Source organism: Cygnus atratus, chromosome 18 (genome assembly GCF_013377495.2).
Source record: "Cygnus atratus isolate AKBS03 ecotype Queensland, Australia chromosome 18, CAtr_DNAZoo_HiC_assembly, whole genome shotgun sequence".
In the NCBI taxonomy this organism is placed as follows: domain Eukaryota; kingdom Metazoa; phylum Chordata; class Aves; order Anseriformes; family Anatidae; genus Cygnus; species Cygnus atratus.
Window position 1 is genome coordinate 6,149,584 of NC_066379.1, and position 22,327 is coordinate 6,171,910.

General features: G+C 48.5%; 2 protein-coding genes across 4 annotated transcripts in view; one reads left to right on the plus strand and one right to left on the minus strand.

The window, feature by feature from the left end:
• Positions 1 to 9,102, plus strand: part of HID1 (HID1 domain containing) — a 29,655-nt gene extending 20,553 nt beyond the window's left edge. For 2 of the 3 annotated variants that reach the window (XM_035558903.1, XM_035558905.2), the window contains 7 exons: positions 36 to 200; positions 1,367 to 1,594; positions 2,074 to 2,207; positions 5,326 to 5,406; positions 5,833 to 5,924; positions 6,295 to 6,453; positions 6,902 to 9,102. In XM_035558903.1, coding sequence (XP_035414796.1) covers positions 36 to 200; positions 1,367 to 1,594; positions 2,074 to 2,207; positions 5,326 to 5,406; positions 5,833 to 5,924; positions 6,295 to 6,453; positions 6,902 to 6,965 — 923 coding nt within the window. In that variant the 3' untranslated portion in view covers positions 6,966 to 9,102. The remainder of the gene's footprint in view (positions 1 to 35; positions 201 to 1,366; positions 1,595 to 2,073; positions 2,208 to 5,325; positions 5,407 to 5,832; positions 5,925 to 6,294; positions 6,454 to 6,901) is intronic. The other variant, XM_035558904.2, reaches the window with a different exon arrangement.
• Positions 9,103 to 11,221: 2,119 nt separating this feature from the next.
• OTOP3 (otopetrin 3) lies at positions 11,222 to 16,740 on the minus strand. The gene is made up of 6 exons (XM_035558803.1): positions 16,350 to 16,740; positions 15,223 to 15,359; positions 14,437 to 14,495; positions 13,736 to 13,854; positions 12,167 to 13,098; positions 11,222 to 11,392 (listed from the first exon to the last, which is right to left on the minus strand). Exons 1-6 carry the CDS (start codon positions 16,738 to 16,740, stop codon positions 11,222 to 11,224), a joined length of 1,809 nt encoding a protein of 602 aa, XP_035414696.1.
• Between the last annotated feature and the right edge of the window lie 5,587 nt (positions 16,741 to 22,327).

Here is a 22,327-nt window from a genome sequence, read left to right on the forward strand (position 1 = left end):
TTCTATCTCCAGTTTTAATTGTTTGCCTTTTATAGTGTCTCCATACCTGAAGTCTCTCTCCATGGTGGCTGCTAACAAGTTACTGCATCTTCTGGAGGCTTTCTCCACCACCTGGTTTTTGTTCTCTGCTGTCCAGAACCACCACCTTGTTTTCTTCTTGCTGGAAGTTTTCAACAACATAATTCAGTACCAATTTGATGGTAAGAAACTACTGTATTTAGTGGGTTTGTGCTAGTTTAGAGAGAGTCCAAATTCGTGATGGAAGGGAAGAAGTGTAGAAACCGGCTACATGGAGACTCGTCTAGCTTTGAGAAGTTGGGTTAGTAGGTAGCCAGTGCTGGGTACTGATCCAGATGGGCTGGATTGGAGCACAATGAAGGGCTGCTATTTGTCAGCATAACCTCAGCCTCCTACAGACCAGAAGTTGAGATGGATAGAGGGGAAGAAGGGAAAGGGAGTGCTTAAGGCTTAAGTTGTAACTGGCTGAATGCTGCTGTAAAACTGCCCACATTGCTCTGCAAAGTGAGGGAACAAAACGATTTCCATCTTTTTAAATGTTTAAATATGCCTCTCAGTGTTCTGCTCTGATAGGGCTGTGGAGTTGAAGACCAAAAAGCCCCATTCAAACAAAGTTCTAGCACTTGCTATCTTTCCAGGAAATCCCTTACCCTTTCCCTCCTAAAAGCATGACAATTGCTTACCTCTAGGAAATGAGAGTGAGGTCCCTTAGCCTTCTGGGAGCTCTTACTTCTCCCTGCTCAAAAATTAACATTTTGCTTTAAAACCACAAGTCAAGAGTGGTCTTTCTGCTTACCTAATGGAAAACTAGCAAGCGGTGGATGACAGATCCTACAACAGCCTTTGTGGGTGTGATTTATATTCTATGTTAGATGACGGTTTCATTCTGTTTCCTGCTACCTTAGAGATGGTAGGAATTCTGGTCTTTTGGCTTTCCTACTGTAAACCTGTTTCTCCTCAAGTGGAATGCCCCTGACTTGCTTCGTGTGTTTTTTGTTGAAGATGGAGAAATGTTGAATCTTGACTAAAAAACTTTTCTTCCAAAACAGATGGTAATACATGGCTTACAATGTCCCATTATTTCTCACTTGTTTGAATGTCAATCTCTAAGCCAATTCTTGTCAACTTTCCCTCCTGGGAAGGATTTCACTGATTTTCCTTACTGCTTTGTGATGGATGAAAGAGTACAGAACTCTGCTCTTTCTTCCTTGTGCCATTGCTTTTAATGGGTGGGAGCATGGTTTTCTGAGCTTGCAGGGACTCCACGATCATGCTTCGTGTTTCCAGTGAGCTAGACTGTATTGGCAGAGTCTTCCTTCTCTACTTATTTGGTTGCTGTGATTCCCAGGCAACTCAAATTTGGTCTATGCTGTTATCCGCAAGCGGAACGTGTTTCACCAGCTGGCCAACTTACCCACGGATTCGCAGTCCATCCAGAAAGGTCTGCAGCGCAAGAAGAAAACTCCTGAGCCCATTTCTCGCACCAACTCCCAGGATGGAGCCTCCATGGAGGGGTCGCGTCCTGCTGCCCCTGCTGAACCAGGGACGCTGAAGACAAGTTTGGTGGCTACTCCAGGTCAGCTTTGGTTTATCTTTGTAACAGGAGAGCAGTTCGTTTTCACTGTGAGGTACAGTGTGGACTCACCCTTTCACTGGGTGTGGGAGAGATTAAGAGTTTACGTCTGTGAATGACTTACTGCCTTTCAGTCTCAGCTTCAGATCAGTTTGCCCAAGCTGTGAGCAGGTCAAAGTAAAGTGCAGTCTCAGACCTAGTGTCTACATGACCTTTTGTCTCAATCTTGACTTCTTGCCTCAGTTTAACTACATCCATGTGAACTCTGTGTCTGTGTTGCAAGAAGGAGCATTTTCCAGAGACAAATGAGCCCCTTTAGGGTGATGAGATCAAAGCTAGATCTCGCTGCTCCTGTTGAAAGGAGAGCGTTTCAGATGTCAGCAGATGCTTAGAGTGTCTGTGCTTGGTAGGGCAGAGAAGAACACCCTGCTTTTAAGCATAGCTAATCCACTGCTTCTGAGCTTTTTGTGTTTTGAACACAGGAATCGACAAGCTCACAGAGAAGTCACAAGTATCAGAGGATGGGACTATGCGTTCACTGGAGCCTGAGTCTTCACAACCTCCACCAGAGGGTAACCTGCCCTCAGCTGTGAGTGATGGGGAGCCCTGGAGCGGGGTAAGGCCAGGCATCGGTGTGTAGGGAAGATCTAGAGCTTGTTGTGAAACAGACTAAAATGTGGGACTTCAGATGGAGAAGTCTGGTTGGGCCCTCTGAAGAAAGGCGTCGCATTAGAAGCAATATGCATAGTGCTGTTACGTGAGCTGTGCTGCAAAACACCATTATTCAGAAGTACTGTTGCATCATCTTGGTTGTTCCATGTTCGTGCTAGTGACACATGAGCTAGGACACTAGAGGAGCTTTCTCTAACTTGAAGCTGCTGATGGAGCAGTAAGTATGTAAATGCAAAGGGATGCATTCCTGATTCAGAGGCTTTCAGCTCAGGTTCTGACTGCAGCTGCTTTTCTGTCTCTGTCCTTTCTGGAATGGAGAGCTCTACCAGCATCCTCTGGCTTGCTGCTGTTCTGAAAAATGTGTTCCCATGAGGGCTTGGTTGAGACGCTGCCTTCAGAGTGGCAGTTGTTCAGCAACATAGATGAGACAGAGGCTTTGCGGTTTGTGAGTCAAGGCTGCACTGCTCTTTTAGGCTCTGGTGGCGGTGTCAGCCTTCTGGCATCTACTGACTTTCCCCATCAAGAGCTATAAAATGGCTGCCTTCCAATTTCAGTGGAGCAGTAGTCTTCTGTTGCTCACCATTAACTCCTCAGATAGTGACCTTTCCAGTCTGGTTTCAAAAACCTGCAGGCTGTCTTGTAGGAAGCATCTTAGGAAGGCTGCCCTGCACATTCTGTGCTTCTTCAGCAAGGCCACGTTTATACACCTAGTGCTGCCTTGTGTTCTACGTAAACATCTACTGTCCCCTGAGCCATCTGAATGCAGTGAGAACACTGCATCCGTCCACACAAGGACATATGGCTGCCCTGTGGTGAAAGGCATAACTCTCTTCCATTTTTTTCTATGAGTTTTCTGTGGAACTGCTTAATTCTTGACCAGCTCTCACCAGGTGTAGAGCCAGCTGGGCAGGAAGTAATGAGTTGAGATGAGGTCATGTATTTTACTGTGGGCTTCTATGGATTGTGGAGGTGCTACAAGAATCTTTAGGTCTGTTTTTCTCCTGACATGCTTTTGGCTGTGACAATGCTGCAGAATCAAGATGCAAGTGGGGGACATTTGCAAGGGCGTCTCAATCTAGCAGAGCAGGCCGGAGACTCCTGTATTTTACCCTTACACTGTGAACCTCTCCGTTGCTTCTGCTTGTGTGTGTGTGCATGTGGGTCTTTAGTCTTGGACAGACAGTTGCCCGTTAGTTGCTCAACCTGGCTGCAGCAGTGCTGTCTGCATGGCTGAACGTTTGGCATGGGGCCAGAAGGCAGACAGGAGGTGGAGGGCAGTAAAGCACCGGGTGTGGGATTTGCTACGGTGATAATCATCGCTGCAATTGCATTGTGCTTTAGGTCTCATGCACCAGTCTCCAGGGGTTGTGGTGTTTCAGGCTGTCTGAACATTGTCTTCTTTCTGGGCTCCATCCTGATTCTGACCTATCGAGTTAAGATAAAGTAAGAAGAGACATGGGATAAATTTTAGGATCCCCCACCCTTACGAGTGATTTAAGTTCTTTCCATTATCTGTTGCAATGTTCTTCCCTTATCAGCCATAAACATTTCAAAAGTGTCTCATGAAACGTTTAACACCCCTCGCGTTTCAATGTAATTCCATCTCGCCTCTCCTAAATACGTCAGCTGGCTGCCAGCCCTTGGATGACAGCTGAAAGGGGGCAAGGGCTGTGGGAGACAGAGGAGGAAAGAGGAAGAGGGTAAGGGCATCTGAAGGAGATCAAAGGGTTTTGTTTTTATGAATTCTATATTTAGAAGCTTGATGGGGACATGGCACTGAAGCTGAAATGTAAGGCTGTAACTGCCAACGTTGCAAACAATATTGCTGCTTAGGCTTTGAATAAACTGGAATGAACAGTGTTCCTGAATAGAGTAGGATCAGTTTTACTTACCCTTCTTGGCCTTCCCCGGTGCCAGGTGTAGTCACAGTCAGCAAGAAGTCTTTAAGCACGCAATTATGTTGTCATTCAGCGAGATCTTTGCTGAGAACTTTTAGAAGAAGGGTTTTCTTCCCCTGGCTGCCTGTGAAACGGAATCATGGGTCACTAGATCTGTGTCCAGCAGCTGGTTTGAGCTGTTCCCTGGTCACAGAAGGACTGGTAAAGCACCGTTAGCTTCCAGAGGACTGCAGCACAGCTCTGCCCCAAACCTGCTGTTTCTGGCTGTAAAGGTGACGTGTGAACGAGTCTGTGCAGTGACGTCCCTTTGACGTTAAATGTAGAGGTGCAAAATGGCAGTTGCAAGGAAGTACTGTTCCTATTTGTGTCACAAAGAAGTCAGCTCTAGACTGCAGTAATGAATGGTCAGGGTGCCTTGCAGAAGGAAATAGCCTCTCCACATTTGTCTTGATAGTGATCTTAAAGGGTTTTCTTTCCGTCCCACCCATGAATACTGGGAGGTTTCCTTGGCTGACCTTGAAAAATCAGGGTGATTGTGATGTCTCCAGAGTGATGGAGAGGAAAAGAAGAATAAAAGATTTCTGGGTCTTGAACTTCTGGCCAGAGCTTTTCAGAAGTCACTAAGGACAGCGTTCCTGTTTGGGGCATGAGTTTATGGTTCCTTAAGAGGGGCTGGTTAGGAGTTGCAAGAGCTCGCCCCTGGAAAAATGTTCTTTGAGATGTACGAAGGTGGGCACCAAAAAGCCCAGAGATGCTCATTATATTATATTAGATCTGAAAAGCTTTGGCCTTTATCTGCTTAATCTCGGTTCCTTCTTCCAGTACAATGCCTGAACTGCCTTTCGCCTGTACCATTTAATTCACCCACTGTGGATTGTTCCAGCAGAGTGTCAGCAGTGGTGACTGGAGTTGTAACCTTGCCATGGCGTCCCACACCTTAAACCCACCAAATATTGCCACTCACTGGGTTGAAGCAAATGGTTTTGGTGAATGAAGAGCTGCTGGGTTTGAGCTGTTCTAGGGACAGGCTGAAATGTCTTGCCCAGCTCTGGAAAAGCTTGGGAGAAATTCAGCAGAGAATTGTATTTCTTGCTATAATCTGTGATTTTTATTTTTAATATAATTATTTAAAACAAAATAAAACAAGTTACAATTTATTTATAGGAAGTGTCACATCCCCGACGGGACCGAAGGCGTCTCTCTAGTGCATCCTCCAGTGGACAGTGGACCCCAACTCCTGACTGGGTAAGGGAATCTGGACAGGGGAAATAAATGAGTTGTGGCAGAAGTGCTTTCTCCTGATGCTCTCCGTCCCCCCTTTCTTTTTCTTTTTTTTCCTCTTCTTTTTTTTTTTTTTTCCAAAGCAGAGACTTTCCCAGAGGAGAGGATTTCCTCAGGGAACTATCTTTGACTTACGGTCAAAGCTCTAGTTTATTATCAGCTGTGAAGAAATATTTTGTTTTACCTGTTTCAAACCAACGCCCTGCTAGTTTCATTGAGTGGCTCAGAATTTTAGTGCTCCAGGATCGATTGTATTGTTGTTGTGCACTCAGCTCATCCATCACCCTTGGGACTTCTGTAAACATCATTTGTTGTAGTGGTAGTGGAGATAACTGTAGAAAAACTGCTAATATGGTGCATTAACTTCCGTGTGGGCTTTATTACTCACAGGTGATGTCTTGGAAGTCAAAGCTTCCCCTGCAGACAATCATGCGGCTCCTACAGGTGCTGGTCCCTCAGGTGGAGAAGATCTGCATTGACAAGTAGGTACTTTGTTTTGAGAGAGAGACTGACAAAGACAAAAAGGGCTGCGTAGGGTGTAAAGAACTCTGTGAGGTTTGGAGGGCCTGTAGGGGAAATCAGGTCAGCAAATCTGATTTACTCATTTATTTTCTTGTAAAGTATAATTGAAAGCCTTACAGCCTTAGCAGAGGAGATGTTATCTGGCTTGTCAGGCTTCTTGTTCGTCTGATCCATTCCCAACTCTTTTTTCAGTAGAGAGAGTGTTTGTCCTCGATAACACACACAGGGAGCAGGTGACTGTGGCTCCTTTAGAGTGATACTTTATGTTGCAGCAGTTCTGGGGATGTCCATGGGACATGGCACTTATGTTCCTGTTCTGTCTCTTTGTAGGGGTCTCACAGATGAATCGGAGATCCTCAAGTTCTTGCAGCATGGCACGCTGGTGGGGCTGCTACCTGTCCCTCACCCCATCCTCATTCGCAAGTATCAGGCTAACTCGGGCACTGCCATGTGGTTCCGGACCTATATGTGGGGTGTTATTTATTTGAGGTAAACCATCTAGATGCAACTTGATCTTTTCCAAACATTTTGTTGGTCTGTAAAGAGAGTAGATGAACTTGGCCAGCTTGAAATTGCCTCTCATTTAAGGGGTACAAAGATACTTTCGCCTTGGAAAAGGCTAGGGTGAATCAGCTGGTCTGAAACTGTGAGTGGGAGAAGTGAAGGGAGTTGGTCTGGGAGTACTGCTTGTTAGGGATCTTGTAGCTTTTCTATTCCCTGCTGCTGCTTAGAGAGGATGGTACAGAGATTTCATGCAAAGCTCTGGCTTTGTGGGATTTTGTCACCCCTTTAAGGACCATTGTCTCGCAACCAGTGTTTTCCTTTTTTGCAAGCTGAAGGCATTATGTTTAGCCAGCTCCTGTAATCCTGGCTATGAGATTTGAATTCCATGTACCTAGCCACAGAGAATAAGGTGGATCTTGTCTTTCTCTCCCAGGAATGTGGATCCCCCGATCTGGTATGACACGGATGTGAAGCTGTTTGAAATTCAGCGTGTCTGAGAGAGCACTTACCTCTACTAAGAGAAATACACTGGATCTCTAAGGACTTTGCTGTGTGCTGCTTTGTCACAGCTATTCCTGCATTTCACATCCAGCTGAGAGACCAAAAGGACAATCACTCCATTTACCTCCCTGTCATTTAAAGCTTTAATTGGGACCTGCTTGGACATCCCTCCCCCCAGCTCACTTCTCTCCCCTCACCCTTCACTATGAACCTTGAGTGAAAGATGTCTAAGGGATTGTCCATTGTTGTGGTTGCACTAGAAATCAGACTGTTCTTAGCTCTGCTATTACTCTTTTGCTCCTGGATTTGGTTTGGAAACCAATCTGACCTTGTCCTTGCCCTGGTCAGAGTCAGCATTTAATTGAAAAAGTCTAGCTGTAAATTGGGTGCAAGGGAGAAGCTGCTGTTCCTGCAGGAGATGGGGTTTGGAAACGGCAGTTACTTTCATGTGGCTCCATAATGTTTCCGGGGCATCCCTTCTGGCTGCAGGTGTCTCCCTGGTGTCTCAGTTGTATATCGGTAGGGAAATCTTTCCCGTCCAAATGAAAGGGAGAATTTACTGAAGGAAAATTTTGTGTCTCGGTTTTGAATCTCTCTACTCCTTTCCTGGAAAGCCACTTAAGAAATTTTGTAGCAACTGGTGCTTTGGTGTGGCAAGAGAAGTTTTTCTTGGGCTTCAAGGCCCAGCAGCCTGTCCTTCATAGTCAGGTGTTGCAATGGAGTGTGTGCATCACTTTGGAAAGCCCTGCTTGATCCTTGTATACACACAGGAAGGAATGGACTGGCTCAGTGAGAACAAGGAGAAGAGACTGGTAGCCTCCGTTAGACTTCTCCAGTTGACAGAAAGGACAGTGTCACGTGGGTTTAAAAGAAACCATATCCTTCCATCTCTGCCTGGCAGATTGGTGCAATGTAGGGAGTGGAAGGGCCTTTTGCACATGACTGTCTAAGGCAGGGAATCGAGGGAGGCACTCAGGGAAGTTGTGGCAGGAAGTTGGAAGCTGTAGGAGGAAAAGCATCTCCATGTCACTAGGGAATGGAGAGCGCGAAGGCAAAGTTTGATTCTTCAGGGCATTTTGATAGTGACTGAGTTATCAGATCTTGAATGTATTGGGTCCCAAGTTATGCAAAGTCTGGGAAGCCAGAGGTAGAAGTAGTGGGAGACTGGCTGTCGTTGGCTTGGTTCAGCAGCATGTAGTTGCGCACTGGTAGCTGGAGACGTCCTGGGGTTTGAGTCAAATTTTCAATTCTGCTGGAAGGGGCTGCTGTCTATGACCTGTGTGGTCTTCAGGCAAAGAAATGTGAGGGGTCCTGTCACGAACTGACAACTTTCCCTCTTCAAAACTTAGCCCTTGGTGCTGTGGTCTTCAGCCTCTTAGGAGGATCCCTGGCCATGAGCTGTTTGCCTTTGCTCAGAACCAGTGAGATCACTCCTTGGAAACTGGTCTCACACCCTGAAAAAAGGGGCAGGTAAGGCACACAGTCTTGTTTTTGTAACACTTCCCAAAGGTTTGGAGCTGGAGTGATAGCAACACGGCTGTCTGCCTTTCTTCTCCTAGAGAGAGTGCTGCTTTAGAGTACTGCTGGCTTGTAGTCAGGTGGCTTCCTCCACTTTTGGCACTGAAAGTGGATTGGAGTCCTAGGCCAGCTGACAACTGAAATAAAGCCTGAATGTTTCTTATGAAGGATAAGAAATATGGGAAATAGAGGTTAATTTCCCCACCCCATCTCTGCCCCATCTCCAGTGCACTTCGCCATTTAGCACTACACCCATCCTGACCCCATCTCTGTTCAGATACCAGCAGGGTGAGGTCTCTGTTTCACTTCGAATCTCTCATATATACGAATGTGATTTGGTGGGGCCAGCCTCTGACTGTATGGTACTTGCACCTCACAGCCAGAATGGGACGTTGTTTCCCACGCGCTTGCCTCTACCCTCCTGTGGATCTGCTGGTTCTCATGATCTCTTCCATCCTCTTTTCTGCTTTGTTTCTTTGTGAGTCCCTCTGGAAACACTTTTTGTTGTTTTTCTTGGTGTTTGGAGTCTAATCTTTGTTCTGTGGAAATCAACTTGCACTGTAAACTATTTGCTTATTTACAGAGAGAAAGATAAAGATAATCTGAAACATGCAATTGGTTGTTTATTTTTTTCCCACAGAGAGGTTTATAATATTGTTTGTTTTATGCTGGGGTAATTTGTGCTACTAGGGAACCATGTACTGGCTTCTTCTGCAGCGTGTGGATTTTTAAATCACAAATGAAGATGAGACTACAGAAAAGGAGCCTGAACTGTGTGCTTCTGGCCATTTTTGTGCTTACAGCTTGAGACATCATCAAAGGTAACTGCCTCAAAAGGTACAGAAAAGGAACTAGAGCAAACAGGAACGAGGTTCCTGAGTTTGTGAACTGTGCACTAAAATCTTTGTGCGGTTGAGACCCATAAAACAGGAGTGCTTTTGCTGTTGCTCCTTGTGGGATTTCTTACCTTTATGTGCAGTGTTAGAACTGAGTGGTGTTAGGAAAGGACACAGAGGGCCTCGTTTTAAGAACTGGAGAAAGTGGGCTTCATTCCTATTCGTGCTAATCATGTACTCAGGTAATCCGGCCTGTTCACCAGCAAGAAATCACATCAACTTCTCTTTCAGTCCACAGTTGTGTGTAGTACCTACGGGACTTAGCATTTATATCTCAGAGGGAGACCTCCAGAGTCGCTACTCAGTGGAGGCTTAGTAGCTAAAACAGTGTTTTAGCTATTGTGCCACAGAAAAAGTCCGGGTCATGGGTTTGCTCATGAAGTACATCATTCCTTGTCCCCACGCTGTCAAAAACTAGGGAGCAGGTTTGAGATTTTTTTATAATTTGAAAGGGCCAGACCATAGCATGCATCTCCCATAGATCTCTTGGTACAAAACGGAATGAGAATAATAATTAACTTTATTGGAGCCTAATTTATCCAGCTGTTATTTCTCATGGCATATTTCTGTTGACACAGGCCTGAGTAAAAACACCCATTGGGCAAAGTTCATGCTCATGCAGTCGTTCTCACTTTTAGTTTCAGAGGGAGGTCCTTTCATTGCCTGAATGGTAAATGAGAAGGCAAATGAGATACATGTAGTCGGGGTTTCTAGCTCTCATCACTGGTCCTGTCTTGGGGGAGTCTACTTATCTAGAGCGTCACAAAACAAACAAAAAACCCAAAACCTTTATATACTCTGATCCTAAATCCACACTGCTTCTAGGATTGATTTATAGACGAACCAAAGCAATAATGTAGATGCATTTTGTACCATGCTACTTTGGCCTTGGCTAAAGGTTATGAAAGCTCTTGACAACAACAAAAAAGTACATAAACCAAGGCCTGCCCTTAAGTCTCATATAACCTCTGAATGCTCAGATAACTTTTTGAGTCTGGTCTTTGGTGAGTGAAGAGCAGTCCCAGAGATTTCACCAGATACACATGAGCATTCAATCTCTCTTTATTTCCATTCATCAGTCTGTTTTTAAGACCCATAGTCGTAAGCCCCCTTGCATCCCCATGTGCTTTCCAAGCAAGCAGCTCCTACGGAGCACGTATGAACAGGTCTTTGATCAGGCACCACACTGTGGAACTGTATTCCTTCACGTGGACCTTGGGAAATGTTTGTGGATGTGCAAAGCAGCAGTAAGGATAAGTGTTAGTGATCACTACAGCAGCTCCCAGCATAATGGTCCATTTGGAAATCACACAAATTGTATTTTTGGTTTATTTCTGAACGACTGGGAGTTTGTGCTTCTAGTGGGCCTGGTACTGGTAGGGCTTTTCTGTGCTGCAGGGCGGTGGGTTGGCAAGCAGTGGTGGGGCTGAAGGTCCTTGGCTGTGGATTTTGAAGTTCTGTGGAGTGTAGGTCAGCCTCTGCTCTCACTGCAGGCTGCTCTTACATTCTTTTGTCTGGAAGAGTTCAATAGCAGCTGGTAAAGTCCCACCTTACCACACAGTATCCATTGGCAGGCTACTGAAAAGTGCCAGCGTGCTTCTGCAGGGCAGTAAGGCAGTTAGTTAATGGATTTTCATTCTGTTCTCTATGGAGAAAAAATAACAATATAAACCAACATCATTTGCTTCAAAAGCTCATGGAGATGTTCTGTAAGGAGAAGTCAAAGCAGAAGCTGGAGAGAAAAAGCTTAAAAGCTTCCACATGCATATCCACTGCTTACTGCATCCTTGTTCAGCCTCGTCGTTTCACTGCAGCCTCTGGAGTGATGAGAGCTTGATTCAGGCTGAGATGTAAACCTCCAGAAGTCCCCCAACAGAGTGCATTCTGTAGAACACGCCCAGCGGGAGGCCGAAGTTCACGATGGCAAACCAAGTAGAGTAGCCGTAAAATGACTTCTCCAGTCCATTCTCAAACACAGGGTGAGCTCCAAATGTGGGCATTATCCACAGCTACAGAGGCATAAGGAAAAAAAAAAAGCACAAGTCAGAGGATGGCAAGCTGATTCCTACCTGCACTCTAATCTCAGCACTGGCTCAAGTAATTGTAGGAGTATTTCAAGAGTGTCAGAGGGGTCCCCTTGCTTGGGAAGAGGAGGGAAGTTCTCTAGTTATGCTGCTGGCTCCTTGCTACTTGTCAAATACTGTCTGTTAAATTTCTGGAAGCTTAATGATAACCTCACTCTGCCCCAGGCAGCTTCATCTTTCTACAGAATTTCTCTGTTTCCTTGACCAATTCATTTTCACTTGTTTAAGGCTGTAATGAAACTTCATGTTGCTTCAGGATGCCAGAGCACATTAGGTGAGTTCCAGTCCTGCAGACTGCTGATTACAAAGCCTCACTGCTGGTTGCTTGTTCCTCCAGCTATCTCATGAAACACCCTTAATGGCTTTGATAATGTTTTCAGAAGCTAAAATCCTGGCATTTAAGGATTTATTAGCTGTCTCCTTCCTGCACCCTGGAAATGTCACCATATTTGACTCTTAGGTAAAAGAGGAAGCTTAAAATTATGGGAGTGGGAAAGAGGGAGCTCAGAATTACAGAAGTGGGACATTAACAGGAGAACAGACTTGACTTGCCCCAGCAGGAGGCCGAAACCTTGTAGGCAAAGCTTCCTTGTCTGGAAGGGTGGCCCAGAAGGAAGACGAAGAGAGCACATCTGTCTTGGTATCACAGGTCATCACGACTCAGTGAAGCTGTGACATGGCAGGGAGAGCAATACTTACTATGATGTTGCACAAAACCAAGAAGAATGAGATCTCCTTTAATGCTTTCCTCTTCCAGCTCAGGTGAGAGTAGGAATGGATGTAGGACAGAGAGACTCTCCGAAACTCCTGCCTGAGCTCCAGCACACTCACTCGTCTCTGGTCGTGTGCTTCATGATTTTGCTCTTCACTCACTTCTTCCTCTTTATTGGGCGAGGCCTGTGCGTGCTCCTGTGCGCTCCTTGGTGTCGTTGTCTCTTCACCAGGCAGCTCTGAAGCCACTGAATGCTGCCCAGAGTGTCCTGCGTGCCTTGCCTCAATTGCTGTTACGAATGGTTCCCGTTGGAGCCCATCAATGATGAAGATGTTTTGGGTGATGTACTGGAAGATGAGCAGGACAGAATAGGACAGGATGAGGCTGTTCAACAGGTCCTTGGGGTTGGTGGCCACAATGGCGACGATGGAGAAGTAGGACATGGCGATCTGGCCGAGGGCTGCCCCCATCAGTAGGATCACGTCCAGGCTGCGGGTTGGGTTTTTCAGCGTGTCCAGCTCCCTTTTTTCCAAGGCATGGATGATTGTCCCAGCAACTGCACCCACGCTCATCAGGGGCAGGAGCACGATGTAGTAGGAATAATACATCACGAAGACCTGGCGGTTGGGGGCCGAGCCCGTGGCCTGGATCTGGTACATCATGAAGACACAGATCCCAATGATTACGGCAGCGGCGCCCAGCAGGGGCCCAAAGACCACCCCCTGGAGCTTGAACTTGGGCTTGGTGTGAGGGGCATGGTGGTGGCTGATGCGTCGCCCCACGTTCTTCCACATGACGTAGAGGACGGAGCAGCAGATGAGGCAGTACTCAGTGTTGAAAGGGTAGAGCAGGATGTAGCCCTTCTGAAAGACTTTGCAGGTGGTTGTGTTTGGACATGCGCACGACTTAGTCTCATTGCCTGGAGTGTGAGAAGAGGAAGGCAACAATTAAGAGGGAGATGGTCTGAATGTCACAGCCATCTCTGGAAGTTTCTTGTGTGCAGGAACAGCATCTGTCTCTATCTCAGTAACAGCAATCAGTAGGAAGTTAGGTCTTCAAGGCTGTGAGGATTCCAGAATAACAGCGTTTAGCACATCGTAAGTACTGGATGAGAGATACCCCTTTCTTCACAGCAAAGCCCCCTCTGTCTTTACTCTTGGGATATTAGTCAACCCATCCTGTCCCACTCCACCCGCCCCTTTTTTTCCCCGTATTCTCAGAAAGTAAAGTATAGCAATGATGTAAGCCTCTTCTACTTTGGCAATCTTTTGCTTTCAGCTGATAGGCAAACGTGAACAAAAAATGCTAATTTATGGTGAGCTTTTCCTCTCCTAGCCCTTGGGTGCATGGCTTCGTGGCACATCCTCCCCCAGCAGGTTGAGATGTCCTCCCTGTGCAGCCCATCTCTTCTAGACAACGTCCAGTAACAGGGAAGTCGCAGAATTTGGGGGAACCAGTTGTGATATCTGAATCGCTGGGATCCAGAACTGTTGTCTCCCCAGAGGTCATCTACATCAGCCTAACAGGAGCAGGGATGTGTGATAAAGGAGCCTCACCTGCCAATCGCTGCTCCACCTCTCGCAGCTGAGATTCAATCTCCATGTGGATGGAGTCATTGGTCACTGCCAAGAGCCAGAGGAGGAAGTTAGTGGCTATGGTCAGCATCAGCCCACACCTGGATGAACAGAAAGGCGCTTTTAAAGTCTTGCCAGTGGAGGCTGTTTATGATCTGAGCGTACGTCCCCCTGCTGTGAGGTGCTGCCCTTTGCTTCTCACTTGCGTGTGCATGGACGCATGCAAATATCGTGCTTTTGGGCCTGTTCTGTGTGTGGGCACTGGGACATCGCTTTGCACGTGCAAATACAGCTGTGCATGTCCCCATGTGGCCACTTGCAAAGAGCAGGAAGGCTCCTTGGTGAACCTGGCCTGGCTCTGGGTGCAGATGTGGGAGGGAAGGTTGAGACAACTCCTAGTGGTGGGACTGGGGAGACCACCTCCACGAATCAATAGGGCCATGAGCCACGCAGTGGGAAGGAATTTGGAAACAAGAGGAAGAAGTTGAAGGCACACATGAAACCAGAGAGAGATGGTGAGGAGCATGGGTCTGGTCGTGTCGTAGCTTGGTTCTCGTGTGATGCAGAATAGAGTCTGTGCCAGGTCAGATGGAGGCAAGTCTGGCAGAGACAAGGGGGAATAATACATGGAAAGGAATAATTCCTCTAGGGGAGTGGAAGGCTTTTTTTCCCCCTTTTTGTACCTGGTGAGGTTGTGCTGGACTTGAATGCAGTCCTTGGAGTGATGCCACAGAAAAAAAGCCTGCAAATCAATAACAATAATGTGAGCAGGGTGAAGCTGGCAGCATGCCACACGCAGTGGAAAGGGCTGGGCGGGCAAGAAGGCACGTGTCTGGGTAGGAGGAAACCTGCCTCTATGCACAGGGACGCTTGTGTACCTGCATTTCAGTGCTGGCACACATGCTGGCATCCTTGGGTGACCCCAGCATGTGTGTGCCTGCACCTAATGCCAAAGGAGGTCTGGGAGATCTGCCTTTTTTTGTCTTGTGTATAGCAAGGTGTTGGCTGCTGGGATGGGAGCTAGCTTACTTTTCAAATATGGGTTTGGGCAAAAAGAGGCTTGGTACCGAATGGCATGAGATACTTTACATGCATAGGATTTTTTTTTGTTGTTTTTTAATGAGGGATGTATTAGCAAATAGAGAGGCTGGTGCAAAGATATTTCTGTGAAGTTTCCTCTCCTCTCTGCCTACTTTGATGTTGCAAAGCAAACCTGTCTGGGTTCTGCAGTGTGTCAGCGAGCGCTAGAGCAATGTCTTTCTAAATCTTACTTCTTTGTCTCTTAATCTGCCACTTTGGGAATGTGGATGGGTGTCATTTGAAACAGTATTTGATACTTCAGTGCTCATGAGAACACCTGCCTCACATGCACCTGCTTTCCCAAGTCTCCCCAGTTCCCCCCACCCCTTTGCCTCCCAGCAGTGGGACGGAGAGAGCAAGCGAGCTCCCAGGAGGGTGATGTGCGTTACCTGGGTGGAAACAAAAAGGATTTCAATGCTGGGGAACACGATTTCCACCTTGGATTTGCAGTGGATTTGTATTATGCTGTAGCCGATCTGGAAGACGTTCAGGAGGACGCTGAAACTGCCAAACAGCAGCAGTGACCCTGGACAAACAGCAAAAGCACCAGTAAATAAGCAAAGACGTGTGTGAGGAGCATCTGAGCTCAGCTGGGGACTGGAGACTCCTGGGTTTGTGCAGAGCTGGTGTCCTTCCTGTTTGGAAGTCCCGTGATTTTAGAGAAAGGGAGAAAGGGAAGCCTGGGTCCTGAACCCAGTTGTGTGCTTTGGCTGGTTGGAGGTGTTGAGATGATGCAAGGTGTTTTCCTGTGCTTGGATACAAGGTGGGAAAGTGTTGTGGTTTTTTTTTTTGCCTTTTCTGTGCAAGCTAGAGTGACAGAAGTAAGGTAACGATGGGCGATGGTTTCTGCCTTGTGGAGAAACCCCAAGATAAATGCAGACCTCGCTGAGGCTTTTGGTAGCAGCAACCTGAAGAAGTTGGGACCCTTCCTGCTGTTTTCTCTTTCTCCTTCGACGCCTCTCTGCAGCCTCAGGTAGCTTGCAGCTTTCTTCCCTTCAATTCTCCCTGCTCAATTATCAAGACCGTGCACTAATTATAAACTCCCTGATAGGCTAGAGGCAGGGCTGCTTAGAGAAGTGTCACTTCAGAAAGTGGGGCAGCTACTGATGGAAAATCTCCCAGGAAAGCCAGGTGTCACTGCGCTGTGACTCACTGGGCAGGAATCTTCCCCTGGAAACGGGAGCGCTGTGATGTTAAACAAGGGCGAGGGAAGCCTGGTGCTGCACCACGCTCATCGTTGGGCTGGGGGTGGGAAGGGACCACAGTGCAAGGTTGCACCGGAGGCTGAAGGAAAATCAAATTCAAGGCTTCCCTGGCTGCTCTGCTTCCTCCCTGTGGCATCCCCTGTGCCCCTGTCTTCCCCCTGGCTTTGCACCACAGGCTGGCAGGGCACTGGGAGACTCACATTGCCCTACGTACATCTCCTGTGGCTTCTAGATCTTTTAATAGCAGGGAATTCTGTATCTTCCAGGAGGAAGGGGGAAGGCATGAGATGGTAAATAAAAGCAGAATTTACCCCTAATCCAGACTGGTCCCGCGTGAGAATCCCGGTAGAGCACGGCGTGCGGCTGCCGACTGGTGCCCAGCAGGTAGTAGATGATCCAGCACAGGCACACGACCTTGAGGATGGAGAGCAGGATCCAGACGTCTGCCAGCGTGATGGCCACGTGGTTGAAAATCATGCTGCTGATGAAGGCGCTGCCCAGAAACACCACGTTCATGGCCAGCAGCCCCGAGAAAAGCTGCCCGGCCTTCTGAGCTTGCCTGTCGCGCTGCTGCAGAGAAGAGCAGTGGCGGTACAGCCAGGACTTCTCGTAGTGGATCGTGGAGGTGCCCACTGGGGCTGAGGTCGACCTCCTCTTGCAGTGGTGGCAGGGCTTTTGCCTCGAGGCTTTGTCACTTGACATGGCTCCTCTGCCTGCGGGTCACCTGCCACGGTGAACAGAGGGGGGTTAAAAAGCGTAGGGGCAGCAGGGGACATGCTGAGTTGGGAGGTGCTGTGCGCTGGTGTCAAAGCAGCTTGTGCAGGGACCTCCCTTACTTGCTTTGCAGCTTCCCTTTCCCTCTCCAAAAGCTGGATGAGAGGAAAAAATAGATCGGTGTTTAGGCCAGGTTAGCATTAAAGATTTCCAGAATCATTGCAAGGCGCAAGGAAAAGGCCCTTCTACCAAAAACCGTCTAGAGACGCTTGCATTACAACGGCCATTTGGTGTCTCTGTCCTGCCCCAAATGTACCTGAAGTTGTTGGGACCAGAAGTGCCCAAACTGTTTTCATCCTCACCTTTCACACCCCCGTGTGCAGCCCTGGGTTCAGGTCTCCTCCTTTCCCTTTGTTGCTGTAGGGATTAGGTGGGAATGCAGAACAAGCTCAGACCTGCTCTGACATTCAGAGCCGTTTGATCTTGGTTGATGGGTCCAACCTCTCTTCTATGTTTTTGGGCTCTGAGATTTACACTGCACTCTTTGTATGGGTGCATAAATTGTGACAGAGCTGGAGAGGAGGGAAAAAAAAAAAAAGAAAAGGAGGGGTCTGTAAATTTTGATCCAAGCTGCTGGGAAAAGACCCAGCCTCCCACCCCAGAGGGCTGAGATGGGCAGAGTTAACACCAATTTTTCTTTCTTTTTCTACTTGTAGCACAGGGGAAAAAGCACAGAACCCTGAGCACGCTGACACAGAGGATTTTGAGGGATTGGCCCAGAAAAATGGCCAGAGCCTGGGAGCTTTTCTATCCAGCTTTTGGAAAGACCTCAGGAGAAGCATATTGCCCTCGACAGTGTGATCTCCTTGGCTGGTGCGCTGCTGTCAGGCAAGACCAGGCTGCCCATGGATGCAGTGCATGGGGATGCGCTGTCACCCAGGGAGCAGTGTCTCTGCCTGCAGAGCAGGGTGGCTGGGGTGAAAGCAGCCCCTGAGATGCTTTATGCATTCATCTTGGATCTTTGAGAGGGAAGTCATCTGAGAAGGGATTGAAATTTCAGTGCTTCCCTCTTTGCCTGTGCACTGAGATGCCGTCTCCCTGTGGCCGACGGGGATTCAGTGCACTTAGTGGAGATTGACCCCAGACTCTTCCCTGTTTGCCTCCCAAACTCTCCTAGCACAGGATCAACTGCCCTCCCCTCTCCTAGGGCCATAGCTACCCAGCTCTGTGGGCACAGGAGGAAGCAGAGAGGCCGCAGCATCACAAGAACCAGACAAAAACACATCCAGACTGCAGCAGGAGGCACCCAGCGCCCAGACGAGGCTGTGTGTGGCAGCTGCTTTCTGCAGCCTCAACCCCTTGACCCTGGACCCATGCGCCACCGAGAGCAGCCAAATGCCAGCCCTTACCTCCGTGCAGCCTCCTACAGCCTCCTGCAGCCCCGGTTAGAGCCAACGTCGCCAGTACCCACTCGGGTGCCCCCAGGATGTCTCTGTCCTTGCCGGACCGAGGTGTAGGCAGAAGCCGACAGGACTGCGCCTTGCTGAGTGTGGCCTCTGCTCTGAGCCTATTGATTTTTTTTTTATTTTTTTTCCACCTTGTTTACTTTGGGTTTATTATTGTCATTACTTTAATTACTCAGCAAGAAGCTCTTGGCTCTCCCAGGGGCAGCCAATGGGGAGCAGCTCCTTTATACACCTGCTGGGTTGCCCCATGTGAGCAGCCTTGGCACAGGATGTGCCAACTGGTAAAACCACAAGCCGCGGTGACTAATTTGTGCCATGGCTCGAGCAACTCTGGGGCTTAATCTCCTGGCATGGGCTTGCTCTGGGGTGCAGAGATGGGCGTGCTTGGCTTTGGCTAAAATCAGTTCCCCACTTGCTTGTTTTCAGGTAATTCCTAAGGTTTTCCTCAAGCATGCTACTACTTTGTGTCTTTATCCATGGCACAGATACCCAAAAGGCAAAACTCAGTCCAGCCTAGGTGCAGAGACTACCTGAATTTGAGGTTCTTTTGGCAGAAATATACCTGCTTTCAGGGCTGATAGCTGTGACCTGTAGATAATGGCTGCAGAGCCAGACTCTTGTGTGCAGACCCCACAGGCTCAGCCTTGTGATGTTGGGGATGCTTTAGGCCCAAATTTTGCTATATCTGTTTCTGTTGCATGACAAATTAATTCTGATTTGGGATTCTGTGGTGAGCTGATCCCCCTGGTTTCGTGGTTGGAAATGGGGATTTGCCGTTTCTGGATGAACCAGTGAGTGCAGAGGGTCGTGCTGCAAGCTGAGGAGCTGTTTGAGTGTCCCAGGATGAACTCCCAGAAGCTCTGGGTTCTTGCAGCTGGCAAACGCGTGAGCTTGGTGCTGAAAGCCAGGGAACGCTTACAAGAAACTGATAGGGGGTGGAGTGGGTGGGGGAGTGCAGGTTATCATCCGTCGGGATGTGACGAATGGACGGAAAACAAGAGGGAAGGGGGCCTATTGCTCCCAGGTGAGAACACCCAGCATGTGCCAGAGCAGCTGTTGCATTTCATGTCTGCCGGTAAAAGGGTCATGTTTAACGTCTGGTTGTGCTGGAGCCAGGATGCTTTGATCTGGGCAGGTTTTTATGACTACCCATGGCTGGATTTGTTCTGCCTTCCAACATAGCATCAGCACCTCCAGCCTGTGTGCAGGACCTTGCTCCTTGCCTTGTTGCTCTGGGGTTCTCTGAGTGCCACCAGGTTGCCTTTGGGTGCCTGGCTGTACTTGTGACCCCATTCCAGAGCTTTGCAGTGAACTTGGGATCTCCCAAGACCTACTTGGTGGTCTCCTTATCGAACAAAGCCAACAATTTTCATGTGAGGTGTTAACAAACCTGGCTGCTTTTTAGTGCGCTTGATTGTAAATTGGTGTGACCATGTAGAGCTGGGAAATGGAGGCTAGGAGTCTGAATATACCCTTGGGTAAGGAAATTTAGGTGAAATCACAGGACCCTCCTTTAAAGATGAGCCTGAAGTAAAATGCTGGGGCCGGCCTTGCCCAGTGGTTTTGCCAACAGGACTGTGCATTTGGGCTGCAAAGATGAAGCATCCTTTATAGCCCTCACTGGCTTTGGAGCTGAGATTAAAGTCAAAGGAGGTGTAAATCCCTGGGAGACTAGTTAATCCTCCAGATTTGGCCTCTATGTTGAAGAATGGCAGCTGTTAATAGTTAAAAAGCTTAAACGTATTGACACAAGTTTAAACAAGAGATGTTAAACATGCAAGTGTGCAGGAGAAGGGCCAAAAGTGGATGAATTGCGCTGATGGGATCAATCACATAAATCCAGGTGGTTCAGATCGCTGCCCTGGAGAAGCTGCCTTTACTTGGAGGCCAAGGGAAAGCTGCTAAATGCCCCTCTGCTATCAGCAGGGTGCTTGTTAATGGTGTTATCTGCGCTTAGCAGTAACAGCACCCAGGCTGGGCCAAGCGGATCTGTAAACAGGAGCCAAGGAGGAAGGAGGTTTGAGCCTCACCACCATGTTTGCCCAAAGGCTTTCTGAGGAATGCTGAGCACCTCGTGCCTCCCCAGCCAGCCCACACCCTTCCTTCTTTCCCCTCCGCTGATAACCGTGCCGGTGACGTCTCCTGCAGGGCTGGGGAGCAAGCACCCTTTGGGGGTCACCACAGGTGCAGCTTTGTCCCGTGTGGGCAGGGTGAGCCCAGCCCTGGCACCCGGCTCCGTCCCCACCACGCTCAGCTCTGTGTCCTCCTCTCTGGCCCTTGGCAGAGGCTGCTTGGGCCTCCTGTGGCCATTGGGGTGCCCCTTGCTGGCCAGCCCATTACCTCGGTCTCTGCAAAGTGTTCCTCCATCACCAGCTCCTGGCCTGGCTCCAAGCAAGCCCCCAGAGCCAATCCTGCCTTGTGCCACGAGCCCATCACTTGCCCCCTGCCTTGTGACCTTCTCGACGCATCTGCTGCCCACTGACAGTAATGATTAATGTAGATTGCTCCCCTGTCACTGACGTACCTCAGAGCAAATCACTCAGATAAAAGACTTTTTTTTTTTTTCCCCCCCTGCTAATAAAACAAAACTCTCCCTCGAATAACAGATGATTAAGAAGCAGAGGAGGGGGTGGGAAAGCCCTGGTAGTGCTGGGATGATGACTCAGGTCAGGCCTTGGCCGTGACCTTCCCCGCTCTGTTCCGAGCAGTGCTTTCTGGTTTCCTGCTCTTCAGCTCTCCCCCTTCTCATTTCTCTGTCTGCAAAGCCTTGGCTGTGGCACCTTAACCCTGGGCTCCCTTGAGGGGTGACTATCGGTGGGGTTCAGCGCTCCCACCAAGGCCCTGCAGCTCTGACACAGCACCCAAGCCCTGTGCCTCAGTTTACCGGCCTCCAGGTGTGGAAGATGGAGCTGGCGGCAGTGCTTTGCCCCTCTCACAAGGACAGAGCAGCTCTCAACTAACGGGACCCCTTCACGTCTCTCAGGTAGGCCGCGTTCGGGCTGTTCTCCCCTCCTTCCAACTCCCTAGTAAGAAGAGGAGTTGCTTTGAGCGACGGGGCTGCGAGGAGGGCACAAGACTTGGATCGGGCATGTTGCCTTGCAGGGCTCGGCCGCAGCAGCGCCTACCCCATGGCACACCCAGCTTTTGGTCCCAAGCCTGGGATGCTTGGCAAATCTCCACCAGCCTTGGAGATAATCCCTTTGCACACTAGCTGACAACAGATATCTTTTGGGTAGGCAGTCCCTGAGCATACAGCAGGGCCCATGCTTACAGAGGGGTTTTCTTAAGGCTTGAGTGGTTTTTTTTTTCAGTTTGTTTGAGGGGTGGTGTTTGTTTTTTTGGGGGGTGGTGGTGTTTTTTTTTCTTTTCTTTTTGGGCTTGTTAATGCTCTTTCCCTCTTTCTCCTTTATTGCATATATAGATAGAGGGAAATAGCTATTTGTGAACCCCACCTGCTGCCTCCCCCAAAATGCAAGTATGTGGCTGGAAGAAGAACGCAGCCCTCAGCTGCAAACCACAGCCGTGCCCGCACTTGCAGCACAGAGATACCTCAGGTTAGCAAGTGGGCATCAGAGACTTTGTGGCATTCCCAGAATTGTGATTTATCAGGGTGTGATAACTTGTGGCTGGATGTTGTGGTTCCTGCTGATCCGTCACCTTGGAGTGGTTGGTCTGGGATTCAGTATCCGTGCTGCTTGGGTTGTTGTGGGGTTCTCCCTGCACCTATTTTAATTTTATTTAGTCCCAGAAATGCCTCTGCGGTTACTGCTCTCTTGGCACTTCGCATGCTGCCTTGTCTGGCTTGGTGCACCCAGGCTTGGGAACCTGGAATCAGGCACTGGGTGTGCAGGAAGAAAACCCTGCATGCCCCTAAGGAACAGAGGTGGTGATTGAAGGTGTTGTCTGCCCATCAGAGCTCAGCAGCTTGGGGTAAAACAAAGCATGAGGGCATACATAGGACTGACGTCTGCGCACAATTTGCGTCTCTTTCTTGACATAACCTGTGACTCCCGCAGTTAAAATTAACAAGGCTTTTGTTTCAGAAAAGGTGGTTTCTGGGCAGAGATTTTATCTTTACCAGATAAATGCCAGAAAAGAGTTAAGCCTCT